Below are 13,711 nucleotides of genomic sequence, written 5' to 3'. Positions count from 1 at the left end.
ACATGAGATTCTAGAGGACAGTCTATATCCTGGGAAAATCTGTCATTGTAGCTGTGTGGCATTGGGGTCCTATGGGGCAGGAGCCATTCCTGTGGGCCTAGTAGGGTCACATACTAGGGAGACTGCTTTCAGCAGGAGGATGTAGCAGAGAGGCAGTGAGTGGGGGTGTCACACACAAGAACTTTATGAAGGCCAGAATATGGATAGTCTGGGGCATATGAGTTTAAGGGCCTTAGCAATAGCAAATAAGGCATAAACTTTGTTGAGGAAGTTAATCTTATCTTTTTCTTTTTTTTTTTTTTTTTAACTGTAGCCCTGTTAGAGAAGATAAGCTGAGAACTTAGTACATAGTACTTTCTCACCTGATATTCTGACCCCTTTCCTACTGTAGTGAGTGGAAAATGAGGATTGTTTTCTTCCACAAATTACATTTTGAATGGGGTACAGGAAGAAAGAAAGCGCCACTTCATCAAGTGCTAGTCCCTCTGTATTAGTCTGTTTATAAAAAGACATTTTTTAGTTCAGTTTTGTAAGCAGAAAGTCCATCTCTTTGGCTTTTGTTGAAGGCTTCCTTGGCTGTATTACAAATGGTAGAGAATCAAGAAAGGAAATGGCTGCATGCAGAAGGGACACAGCACACGAGGTGCCTTACTTTATGACAGCCTGCTCTCATGAGAATTCAGTTCATGAGGCCAGTGTTTTCCTTTTCTGAAGGTGATCCCTCTGTGACCTGGTTGCATTCCATTAAGCTCTGGTGTGTGTGTGTGTGTGTGTGTGTGTGTGTGTGTGTGTGTGTGTGTGTGTGTGTATGTGTTAGCGTTACTGGTAGTAGAACCCAGGGGACTTCTATCTCTATCTCTGGACTACACCCCCAGACCAATTTTATTTTTTATTTGGAAACAGGATCTCACTAAGTTGTAGAGAACTTCACTAAGTTGTTGAGGCTGGCTTCAAACCTGTGATATTCCTGTCTTAGCCTCCTGAATACTGGGTTTGCAAGCAAATGCTACCACTCCTGGCTAAGCCCTGTCTCCTCGTTTTTTCTTCTTCCCCTCCCCTCCCTCCCTTCCTTCCTTCCTTCCTTCCTTCCTTCCTTCCTTCCTTCCTTCCTTCCTTCCTAGTGTGGTTCTGGGGATTGAACTGAGGGGCATTCTACTTCTGAACTACACCCCTAGCCTGATTTTATTTTTTGTTTTGAAACAGGGTCTTACTAGGTTGATGAGTCACACTACTTGCTGAGACTTTTTTTTCGTACTGAAGATTGAACCCAGGGGCATATTACCAGCCCAATTTTATTCTTTATTTTGAAACAGGCTCTCACTAAGCTGCATAAGGCCTCATTAAGTAGCTGAGGCTGGCCACGAACCCAGATCCTCCTGTCTTAGCCTCCCAAGTACTGGAATTACAAGTGTGCGCCACCATGCCTGGAGCTGAGACTATTCTTGATCCTTCTGTCTCAGCCTCCCAAGTATTGGGATTATGCCACTGGATAATTTTGTGTGTGTGTTGGGGGGGGGGTCGGGATGTAACCCAGGGCCATTCGACCTCTGAGCTACACCCCCTGCCCTATTTTTTATTCTTTACTTTGAAACAGGGTCTCACTAAGTTGTGGAGGGCCTAAGTAGCTGAGGCTGTCCACAAACCGCGATCCTCCAGTCTCAGCCTTCCAAATGCTGGGATTACAAATGTACGCCACCATGCCTGGCTCTAAGCCCTGCCTCTTAAAAGATTCGACCACTTCAGCCTGACCATGTTTCAGCATGTGAATCATCCTTTAGGGGACACTGTCAAACTATATTCACATCAAAACATCCTCCGTCCTGTATTCTTTCATCTTTTTCCTCAGTTAGCTTAAAGCTTCAGCTATATCGTATCATTCACTCTTTTCTGAATGTCTTCCCTCCTTTTCTATGTGTATAAACCTCTCTCTACCTGGTCAATTCCTTCAGAGATTAGCCAGAAGTTTTTTTTGTCAAAGTTTTCCTGGTGTCCCCAGAGATGTGGCCCATTCCTCCTCCAGGCATGGTTAAAATTTATTATAGTTATACCATTCATCCCTGCTTTACCACTGATATCCTGTATGTATTTGCCATTATGTATTTGCTTGCTGCTTTTTAAATTTTAATTGAGGGCATAGATCACGTACCTTTCCCAGTGCTGAGCATGTTTCCTAGCACCTACCAGCTATTCAGTGAATGCACATAAAATGAATACATAGCTGCACAGACAGGAGGAGGAGAGCAGCCTATATCCTGATAGAAGGTTCCTAAATCTCTAGGATTTCAAGCTAGCTTTTAACCCTTTGCAGCCTGCTTTTTGCAGGTTGGAGGCAGGATAAAGGGGCTATACATTTGTGGGACTTAATAAACTAAAATTCTTTTTTAATTTATTTTTTTATTGATGCATTATATTTATACATCCTATTGGAGTAAAAAACTTGTGTGTACATACATGTATACATCACCGATTTAACCCCTACCTAATTCCCATCCCATCCCCTCCCCATCCCTCCTTCCCTTGCTTGGCTTAGTGGTTGACTTTGATATGTTTAAGCACATTGTGTGTTTTAGAGAATTTCCTTCTTCCCCTCTCACATCCCCTCATTTAGGTTGTCTTGTTTGTTCCTCTATAGGATTTTCGTTTTCATCTAGAGTTCCTCCTATGACCCATTTCTCCTTAGCTTTCACATATTAGGGAACGCATCCAATTTCTTATTTTTTGTGACTGACTAATCTCACTTAGCATAATGTCCTCCAGTTCCATTCATTTCACTTAAACTAAAATTCTAAAGGAACCAATTAGTTAGCTTCTATGTAAGGAGCCCACTGTTTTCTTTTGACCTCTCTTGAGTGACTAATACGGTGTGGTGCTCCTTTACCTTGAAACTGGCATTGTGTGACTGCCATGGCCTGTCTCCGCCTGTCGCTGCTTCTTCTGTGGTCCTGCGGCCTCCACATGCATGCCTTGTCACCGTCTCACTTGCTCCCTCTCACTCGGTGGCCTTACCCATTCTCATGACCTCCGAGCAGGTGACTCCAAAATCGGATGCTTTCCGCTCTGATGAATCTTCTGAGCTCCAGTCCTCTTTTATCTCCATTCAGATATCTTACTTGAGTTCAGGGAGAACAAGAGCAAGTTTAATGGCATGTTCACCATAACTTATCTTTCTCTCCAGTTTTGTTAATGTCATCACTGTTCTCTCTGAACTTTCACTCTTCTCTACCTGCACTCCACATTTGGGATCAGTGTTGACTCCTTATTTTTTGTTTGTTTGTTTTCATCCTTGTATGTGGGCGTCCTTAGCCTCTGCCACCTGGCTCCTCACATCCTCACCACACTCTTACTTTAATCCTCATGTGCCTTTCAGTGCTCACTTGAACTTTATTAAACCTTCTGGAAGATGGTCATGGCTCTTCCCTTATTACCTAGGGCAAACTGCAGAAACCTGTTACTGAACAGGGAAAATTTAAAGAGTCTTTAGCTCAAAAATTTAGGGCCCTTCTTCATTTGACTATAGCCTAACTTTTCAGTCTTTTTGCTAGCCGATCATATCCCTGGACTTTTGACTGTAGCCAAAGTGGTTTCCATACCTATCCTTCATTCTGTATTACACCTGTCTAAATTGTTCCTGTCCTTCAGGCCACTCTTATTCTAGAAATTCTTTCCAGGACTATTGATCTTCATGATCCTTTAATAAAATACCTTTCACTTGACTTTTTTTTTTTTGTGTGTGTGTGTGTGTGGTACTAGGGATGGAACCCAGGGGCAATCTATCTCTGAGCTACACCCCCAGCCCTATTTTTTATTCTTTGAGACAGGGTTTCACTATGTTGTGGAGCACCTCACTAAGTAGCTGAAGCTGGCCACTAACCTATGATCCTCCTATCTCAGCCTCCCAAGTACTGGGAGTTACAAGTGTGTGCAACCATGCCAGGCTTGACTTTTTTTTTTTTTTTTTTTTTTTTTTTTTTGCAGGTCTGGGGATGGAATCCAGGGGCATTTGACCTCCGAGCTACACCCCCTGCCCTATTTTTTATTTTGAAACTGGGTCTCACTGAGTTGCAGAGGGCCTCACTAAGTAGCTGAGGCTGTCTGCCAACCTTGATCCTCCAGGTCTCAGCCTCCCGAATGCTGGGATTACAAGCGTGCGCCACCACACCCAGCTATTGACTTTTTTTTAAGCAATGGGAATTGAACATGGTGATGCTCTACCACTAAGCCACACCCCTAGCCCCTCCCCCCTTTTTGTGGTACTAGGATTGAACTCAGGGGCTTTCTACCTCCAAGCTATACTCCTAAGCCTTCTTTATTTCTTATTTGGAAAGGGTCTTGCTAAGTTGCTGAAGCTATCCTCAAATCTGCAATCCTCCCAGTGTCCCAGGTACTGGAATTAAAGGCACACACCTCTGTACTCTAATTCATTACAAGTAGTTTTATATCATGGTGTCTGTCACTTTTTTTTTTTTTTTGGTGATACTGGGTTCCTGGAAGCCCTTCTACCTCCGGGCTACACTCCCAGACCTATTTTTACATTTTATATTTGGAAACAGGGTCTCCTAAGCCAGCGCGCGTGGCTGGCTTCGAACTTGCGCGATCCTCCTGTCTCTGCCTCCCAAGCGCGGGGATTACAAGCGTGCGCCACCACGCCCGGCTGTCACTTTATATTTGAGTGCAGGTGCTTCCCTCTCTAGCATGTGTATATAATAGACCTTGGTTGGTGAGTTACCTGTTAAAGGTACCTATAAACCTGTCAAGGTAGACCATCACAGATCTCCTGAATCTCATACCTTCCATACCTCTCTGGTGATTTCAGTCTGGGCAATGAGGACAGTTGTCTGCTTCTCCTCTCTGTGTGTGCTCTTTGATGAGGGCCTGCACGTTTGGCTCTCAGTGTGTCCTTTATGTGGAGAAATACTGCTCTGCAGCTGTGAGGGCCCAGAATGTCGGCAGAGGGGATGGCCTTTGATGAATAGGCAGTGGGGATGACAGTGGGAAGCAGGAAGGACACGACCTGCACAGCTCTTCCTCATCATGACTGTGCCCTCCATCGCCTCTGCAGCTGCCCAGGCCTTTCATGCTCCCAGAGCAGTGCTCTGATTGCTGGCTCTCAGGTTGACTGAGGACAGACCTGGCAACGTGGTGATCACAGACCTCTTGATACTGCTGTTCACGTGCCATGCCCCGGGGCAACAGTCTAACTAGAAGTCTGAGAGGACCTGTGTCATCCCTGATGGAATTTCATCCCTGCCCTCAGTTAAGGAAAGGAGATTGTATGACCTGTCATTCTTGACAGGTAGTAACCCCAGGCCTCGGGCACAGGCAGAGTTTTGTCCCTCCTGCTGTGGCTTAAGCCTCTTTGCCTGTAGCCCTCAGCCACACAAAGTGGTTCGCTTTGCACCTTTATAGAGTGAGGCTCACTTGAGGCTTTTCACAACGCATATGTTCCTGAACTGCTTGCTTCTAGAGCTGAGTCATCTAGTTTCTTCCCCCTCCTCTCCGCAGAAAGCTGTACAAGCGCTATGCCTTCCTGCGCTGTGACGATGAGAAGGAGCAGTTCCTCTATCACCTGCTCTCTTTCAACGCCGTCGACTACTTCTGCTTCACCAACGTCTTCACAACAATCTGTGAGTAGCCCCCTGCTCCCCGCTAGCCTTCTCCAGGCAGTGCTGGCACACCTGCCCTGGGCTTGCTCGCTGTCCCCTTTTTAAGACACTTCCCTTGTACTCTCTACTTGACTTTGCAAGGAGGAGCAGCTCCTTCCTTGGGTTTCTCTGCAGCTGCTTGTTCCTGTTCTGAATTAAGGAGCACAGTGATTTGGCCATCATGTTGTTAGTGTTGTTCTAGGTACTGCTCTGGGAATCTAGGCATTGAAGGCCGAGTAGGTGGTGAGGGTGGCTCACCTATGGCCCTGAATACCTGTACAGAGTTTCCCTTTGTTTTGGCCTGAGAGGTCACTCAGCATTAGGGATTTTGGAACAGGCCCATGGAAAAAAGAGCTCTTTCTGAGTTATTAGAAAGAATTCCAAATGGCTGTGGTAGATTTGGCTCTGCCCCTATCTCATGTGTCTGTGTGCTGAGTCCACCCTTGCTCTGGGCCTTGGTTTCCCTATTTGCAGAGTGAGGAAGAGATTTCAACATGGTCTAAGCCCTTTTGAGCCTCTTTATGTGGTGCTAGGATTCTCTACTGGGTGGGGGTAGTCTCTGAATTTGCTTCCTGGCTAGTTCTTTGGACAGCTGCTCTACTGCTTCAGCAGCACACACTCTTGTTTCTGTCTTTCCTCTAAAAGACAGGGCTGTAGGCTTGGAAGTAGCTCTAGGTTGGAATTTAGAACACTTGAGGCTGTTTGCCTCTCTGTGTCTTAAAAAGGGGATATGTGTGTGTGGCTTCTTCTAAGATTGTTATTAGGGTTCATGTGATGCAATGAGAGATTGAGAGGTGCTCTGAAACATAACTAAGTACAATGTCAAGAGTTGGTGATATTGTTTTAAAAATTGATTCACTTAGCTCTGACCTGTAGATGGGCTTGGAATTTTGATGTTTGTGTGGTAAACTGGGAGGAATGAGATTGGGTGTGTGTGGCTAATATTCTAAGCTAACCAAGCACCAGATCCTGGGGCCCTGCTGCTCCAGGACTCACCAGAGCTGGTTTAACAGGACTATAATCACATTAGTAAGCCTGGGCAGGTCAGGGCTCCCTCAGGTATGGTAGGGATTCCTGGCCCCCCTCTATGCTTTTGTGGCTTTGTCTAAACAGTGATCCCGTACCACATTCTGATCGTACCGAGCAAGAAGCTGGGGGGCTCCATGTTCACCGCCAACCCATGGATCTGTATATCAGGAGAACTGGGTGAGACACAGATCCTGCAGATTCCCAGGAACGTGCTAGAGATGACCTTTGAGGTATGTGTTATCTGTGGTCCACAACACCAGGCTCTGCAGGGACTTGAGTTTTCAGCAGCTACGTTGGGGAGTTTTCTGCAAGGTTCTGTGGAGGCCCTGCTCTGCACAGTGTTATGTGTCAACACAGCTGACTTGTCCTGAGATGATCTGAGTCAAGGGTCAATCCTGAGGTTGGAAAGTGTGTCCCGCCCACCCCATCTCTAGCTAGAGCACATTTACTTGTCTGGCCTTGGATACTTCCCTGTGCCTAGTGTGTTGAGAATCCCAAGAGTTCTTTTAGCTGTTGAGCCCAAGTGTTCCTAGCAACGTCCAGAGCCTCCTATCTGAAGGCCCTTCCTGTCCTCTAAGCAGCAGCACCTTCTTTCTCATTTGTGGGCCCCCCTTGAGATAGTACATCCAGGAATGGTGGCACATACTTGTAATCCCTGTATTTGGGAGGCTGAGGCAGGAGTATCACCAGTTTGTGACAGTCCTCAACAACTTAGCAAGGCCCACTGCAACTTAGACCCTGTTTCTAAATAAAGAGTAAAACAGGGCTGAGGTGTAGCCCAGAGGCAGAATATCTCTAGATTCACTTCCCAGTGCTGCAGTGTCGGGGGAAGCTAGCACTGTACTGCCAGGTCAGGCAGTAGGTGGAGCCATGAGTTCTGCTCTGCAGAGGCTGACGGGCCAAGTGGCGGGCAGCCACTCGTATCTGTGCCTCTGGAGATTGCCACTTTTTCCTCTTTTCCTAACCTGCCTCATCATCTTCTTCTCTCACAGTACCAGAATTTGGGGAAGCTCACTACTGTCCAGATTGGCCATGATAACTCTGGGCTGTATGCCAAATGGCTGGTGGAGTATGTGATGGTCAGGAATGAGATCACAGGACATACCTACAAGTGAGTGTCCCCTCAGCTGTGCCCTGAGGTGGAGGAGCATGTTGCACCACCAGGGTCTATCTTTGATGCTTGGGCAGGTGCATTCTCAGGAAGCCTCATGAGGCTGTAGTAGGCTGAGGCAAGTCCCTGTTGGCTCTGCCGCATGTACTTGAAACAGAAGGAGGGTTTCCAAGTGAAGATGCTATATGCTATGCACAGGTCATAGGCCACCCAGGTCACTCAGATGTCTCTGAGGACACAGGGTGGGACTAACAGGGCCTTGGGGAGCCCCAGCTTGCTTTCATAGCCTGCCCTTAGGGATCAGCCTTGTTGATGGCTCTTCCGAGCTGTGAAGGAAAGGACGGTGGAGGAGCTGGCAGCTCTGACAGGCCCTTGTTGACCTTCAGGTTCCCATGCGGCCGGTGGCTGGGGAAGGGCATGGACGATGGAAGCCTGGAACGGGTCCTAGTTGGGGAGCTGCTCACATCCTTACCTGAGGTGGATGACAGGCCCTGCCGGACACCCCCACTGCAGCAGTCCCCTAGTGTCATCCGGAGGCTTGTTACCATCTCACCCAACAATAAGCCCAGTAAGTGGGAGGGGTACTGGGTCCTCTTGTCACCCAGCCTGGGAATGGGAGGTCTCTGGGAGCCTCGGGAACTAGTTCTCCTGACAACCCCAGCCCCCCTCAGAGCTTAGCACCCTCTATGCGAGTGTGTTGCGGTCTCCTTAGCAGCCTGGAAGTCTTGAGAGGGGAGAGCTCATGCAGCCCTCTCTGGGTACTCTGTACTAGAGTAGGAGTGAGGAGTGAGATCTACTTTCCAGCCTTCTCCTTCATGGTTCCTAGGTTTTACAGCCATATTTTGGCCTTTTTTTAGCTGACAAAATTCCAGGGTAAAATAGAAATAAACTTGACCAGCATCTACTAGAGACAGAGTTTCAAAATATTAGCTTTGGCAATTTCCTCAACATTTGGATGGGCAAGAGTCTCTGCTCCTAGAGAAAGAATCCAGTTGCCCTCCCTCTCCCAAGGGCCCTCCTTGCTATATCTTCAAGTCTCTTGCTCCATCAACTAAGCACTGTTAGCCTCTGAGATTGCTTATGGTGTCTGCTTGATTTTTACCAGAGCTGAACACTGGACAGATCCAGGAGTCCATTGGGGAGGCGGTCAATGGCATTGTGAAGCACTTCCATAAGCCTGAGAAAGAGGTGAGCCTCCTGCCCCCCCAACCCCATGCAGGACCTTGTGCTGAGTAGGGTATCACCCTGACTGCAATTATCTTGGTGCTCTGATAGGCCCCTTTGCTGTGGACGGCCCAGAGTCTTGTAGAGTATGTGTCTCAGCTAGCTTGGGATGGCACAGACCCCTTCCTTTAGGGCCTTTGCCTCTGGTTGCTCTTTTCCCTCACACTGATGGCCCAGTGGAATCTCTGGGGTCCCTCAGTAAGCAGCTCCTATTTCTGCCCACTTTTGGATTTGCCTGCTTCTCTCCAGACAATGGCTACCCTGGGTTTGTCTTCCTGGTGGGAGTCTCCTTGTATATGATCCATACGCATCTGCTCTTTCGTCTCTTCCCTGAGCAGCTCTGTTCACTGAGGACTGCTCTGACCGGGCACTATGCTGGGCCCTGTGGGACAGACACTATCCTGTGGGCTTCTGGGATGTGGGTTTGGTGATGTGGTGGTGAGAGGGAAGTTCAGCTGAGACCAGCCTGCCATTCATTTCTGCTTCTTTCCTAGAGAGGCAGTCTGACACTCTTGCTTTGTGGAGAGTGTGGCCTTGTTTCAGCCCTGGAACAAGCTTTCCAGCATGGATTTAAATCACCCCGGCTCTTCAAAAATGTCTTCATTTGGGATTTCCTGGGTGAGTGAGACTAGGGTGTGAGGGTGGAGGAAGCATGAAGAGACAGGAGGCTCACAAGCCCAGCCTGGGTCTGAACACTGGGGTGGTCTGGGTGCAGAACCCAAATCAGGTAGCTCTCAGATCTGTTGTTTGTTTGCCATGGTTTTTCTTGATGGAAATGCCAGGAGCCGTGTTTTCCTCTTCATGAACCTTTGCCTCCTGGGAGCTGGGCAGAGAAGACCTTGCTGCATCTGTTATCTAATATGGCCTTGGTCCCCAGCCCTCACACTGCCCTCCCTATAGTTCCAACAGGCCAGCTGAGAGTATAGAGCCCAAGCCCTGTGTGGTGCTCACTTGGAGAATTTTTATGCAAGAAACCATTCTCAGAGCTTTTTTGTATCTTTAGGGGAAATACTAGGGTCCATATAAACAAATTTTATTTATTTATTTATTTATTTATTTATTTATTTATTTTTGTGGTACTGGGGATGGAACCTAGGGGCTTTTTTTTTTTTTTTTTTTTTTTTTTTTTTTTTTTTTTTTTGGTGGTACTGGGGTTCCTGGAAACCCTTCTACCTCCGGGCTACACTCCCAGATCTATTTTATATATATTTTTAAATTTGGAAACAGGGTCTCTTAAGCCAGCAAGGCTGGCTTCAAACTTGCGTGGTCCTCCTGTCTCTACCTCCGAAGCGCGGGGATTACAAGCGTGTGCCGCTACGCCTGGCTAAACCTAGGGGCATTCTACCTCTGAGCTACACCCCCAACCCTATTTTTTATTCTTTATTTTTTGAAACACTGAGTTTTAAAAGGCCTCTCGCTGAGTTGCAAAAGGCCTCCCTAAGCAGTAGCTGAAGTTGTCCTTGAACCGCGATCCTCCTGTCTCAGCCTCCCAAATGCTGGGATTACAAGTGTGTGCCACCACACCCATCTAAAAATAGAGATCATTTTAAAATGTGGTCAGAGCAGATGGCCTGCAAGACAGTCAAAGACAGATGGTTTTAAGAACCTTTGTCACTGGCAAGATTTTCTGTTCTCCACAGAAAAAGCACAAACCTATTATGAGACATTAGAGCAGAATGAAGTAGTCCCTGAGGAAAACTGGCACACAAGGGCCCGGAATTTCTGCCGATTTGTCACTGCAATCAACAATACTCCCCGGAACATCGGCAAGGACGGCAAGTTTCAGATGCTGGTGTGCTTGGGAGCCAGGTACTGCATGCAGCCCTGGGCCTAGAGTGCACGGCAGCTAGCCTTGGAGTCAGTGCAGGGTGGGTGATGCCTGGTGCCAGGTGCCCTTGGGCAGGGAAGGCCTTGGAGGACATCTGAGAGTCCATTCGTTTCTTTTATGAAACTATTCTGTGTATGTGTAGAAGTCTGTGGAAGAGAGAATGTGTATAACTGGGGGAAGTGGGGACAGAGGGGACAGTGTATATGAGAGAGAGAGAGACAGGCAGACAGACAGAGATGCTGGAGATTGAACCCAGGAGCATCCTTCCTCTGAGCTACACCCTATTTATTTTCTTATTTATTTATGTATTTTTGGTACTGGGAATTAAACTCAGGGGCATTCTACCTCTGAGCTGCATACCCAGCCATTTTTATTTTGAAACAGGGTCTTGCTAAACTGCTGAGGCTGGCCTCAAACCTATGATCCTCCTCTTAGCCTCTCAAGTTCTGTGATTATAGGCAGGTCCCACTGCCCCTGGCCACTTGGACATTTGAAGCTAAATATAATTATTCCTTCAGTAAAGATTTGAGTGTTGGAGGCCTTAGGGCAAATGGTAGACGAGAGCTGAATAAAATAAGGCCCTTTCCATTTAGAAGTTTATTTTTTCTAAAAAAGCAGAGTTTGTGTGAATCCAAGATGTACCCACTTGTTTGTAGGATATGTTGAAAATATAGAAGGAGAAAGATCAGAGAAGAGAAGAGTGGTATTTGAGGTGAGCCTTTAGTGGAAGGAAATAGTAAGGTAGTATGTGGGAAGGGCAGTTATAGGAAACACAGTGGAAAAGAGACAAATGACCTCAAGGACCTGTGGCAAAAAGATTCCTCCTGTATTAGGACAGCAGTATTGAATATCTGGGGACTGAAATCCTGTGAATCGACATCATGGGTGGTATGCATTGGAATGGACAGGACTGTGAAGGGCGTTCCACTCGGTAAAGAGCACAAAGGCCAAATAAACCACAGGCATTGGTTTTATTCAGGCCACATAAAGGAGGAAGTTGTCATAGTAATTAGAAGCAGATTTTAGCTGGGTGTGATAGCACATGCCTGTAATCCCATTACTTGGGAGGCTGAGACAGGAAGATTGTAGGTTTGAAGCCAGCTGTGGCAACTTAGGCCCTCCACAACTTAGTGAGACTCTGTTTCCAAATAAGAAATAAAATAGGACTGTGGGTATATCTCAGAGATAAAATGACCCTGGATTCAATCCTCAGGGCCACCAAATTTTTTTTTTTTTTTTTTTTTTTTTTTTTTGTGGTACTGGGGTTCCTGGAAGCCCTTCTACTTCCAGGCTACACTCCCAGACCTATTTTTATACTTTTTTTAAAATTTGGAAACAGGGTCTCTTAAGCCAGCGCAGCTGGCTTCAAACATGTGCAATCCTAATGTCTCCACCTCCCAGCACAGGGATTACAAGCATGTGCCACCACGCCTGGCCTCAAAAAATTTAAAAAAATTTTGGCCGGGCGTGGTGGCGCACGCTTGTAATCCCGGCGCTTGGGAGGCAGAGACAGGAGGATCGCGCAGGTTCGAAGCCAGCCGCGCGCGCTGGCTTAGGAGACCCTGTTTCCAAATAAAAAAAATGTAAAAATAGGTCTGGGAGTGTAGCCCGAAGGTAGAAGGGCTTCCGGGAACCCCAGTACCACCAAAAAAAAAAAAAAAAAAAAAAAAAAAATTAAAAAAAATTTTAAGCCATTTGTAGTGGTACACATTTGTAATCTCAGGTACATGGGAGGCTGAGGCAGGAGGACTGACTGCTTGAGCCCAGGAATTTGAGGCCAGCCTTGACAGTAAGACTTTGTCTCAAAACAAACAAATGAACAAAAGACCCAAAGAAACACACAAAAGAAAGCCAGATCTGGTACCAGAGTTACCAGGTTCACATCTCCAGTAAGATACTTACTAGCGATGTGACACTGGACAAACTAACCTCTATGTACCTCAGTTTCTTCATCTTTGAAGTGGGGACAGTGATAGTACCTACCTCATCTCCTGGGGTTGTCATGAGGTTAGAGCTCATGACAGCACACAGGTGTAGTCTAACAGTACAGGTGTAGTCTCTGTATTAGTGCTTATTATTCCTGGTGGTGGTAGCCGTGGCGGGTGGGAGAGCTTAGGGAGAGGCTGTCACATGGAAGAAGTACTGCCTGGTCTCTGGTTGTGGTGGGGGTGTCTAGGGCGGGCAGGAGCCTGGGAGGAGGGGAAGTGACAGGGCTAATTTGAGTCAGGTTGTGTTTCTGGCCCCAGCCAAGGCTAGGCAGCTCCCAGTGGAAGGCAAGCCTTGTTAGGGGGGGAGTGGGGGCCGCAAGCTTCGGATTCAGCTCCTAGTCTCCTCGGCTTTGAACGGTCTCTCCTTTTTCCTTGCCTCTCTGTCCCACCTGGACCTGGTCCTCCCGTGTCCCAGAGATCACCTCTTGCACCACTGGATTGCCCTGCTGGCCGACTGCCCCATCACTGCACACATGTACGAGGACATGGCGCTCATCAAAGACCACACGCTGGTCAATTCCTTGATCCGTGTGCTGCAGACACTGCAGGAGTTTAACATCACGCTGGAGACATCCCTCGTCAAGGGCATCGACATCTGACCTCTCAGCGCCAGCAGCAGCAGGACGGGGCAGACTCTCCCTGTGGCTCTGCCCTTCTTCCCAAAGGGACCTAAGCGAGCTGTGAGGGGACAAGAGATGTACATCACTGTAAAAAGAAAACTAGAGGATTTTTGGAAAAAATAATCTATTTTAGAGTTTATTTGCTGATTTGCTTTTTACACACTTTCATGTGAAAGAGTGATAGGGAGAGGGAGCGAGGTTGGTGCCGCTTATTTTGAAGCTGGCACCCTCCCTCGCGTGGCCATGCGCTGGGAGCCTGCGCCGCATGC

General features: G+C 47.3%; 1 protein-coding gene across 2 annotated transcripts in view; it reads left to right on the top strand.

The window, feature by feature from the left end:
* DENND5A (DENN domain containing 5A) overlaps positions 1 to 13,421 on the top strand; it is a gene marked incomplete at both ends in the record, with an annotated part of 102,304 nt that extends 88,883 nt beyond the window's left edge. For both annotated transcript variants that reach the window (XM_080703116.1, XM_080703115.1), the window contains 8 exons: positions 5,503 to 5,624; positions 6,756 to 6,901; positions 7,664 to 7,782; positions 8,169 to 8,350; positions 8,888 to 8,970; positions 9,501 to 9,624; positions 10,647 to 10,815; positions 13,238 to 13,421. In XM_080703116.1, coding sequence (XP_080559242.1) covers positions 5,503 to 5,624; positions 6,756 to 6,901; positions 7,664 to 7,782; positions 8,169 to 8,350; positions 8,888 to 8,970; positions 9,501 to 9,624; positions 10,647 to 10,815; positions 13,238 to 13,421 — 1,129 coding nt within the window. The remainder of the gene's footprint in view (positions 1 to 5,502; positions 5,625 to 6,755; positions 6,902 to 7,663; positions 7,783 to 8,168; positions 8,351 to 8,887; positions 8,971 to 9,500; positions 9,625 to 10,646; positions 10,816 to 13,237) is intronic.
* Between the last annotated feature and the right edge of the window lie 290 nt (positions 13,422 to 13,711).

This window comes from Muscardinus avellanarius (genome assembly GCF_963383645.1).
Source record: "Muscardinus avellanarius genome assembly, chromosome: 1".
Taxonomy (NCBI): domain Eukaryota; kingdom Metazoa; phylum Chordata; class Mammalia; order Rodentia; family Gliridae; genus Muscardinus; species Muscardinus avellanarius.
Note: the sequence above shows the minus strand (reverse complement) of the source record. Positions and strands in the feature narration are given on the sequence as shown.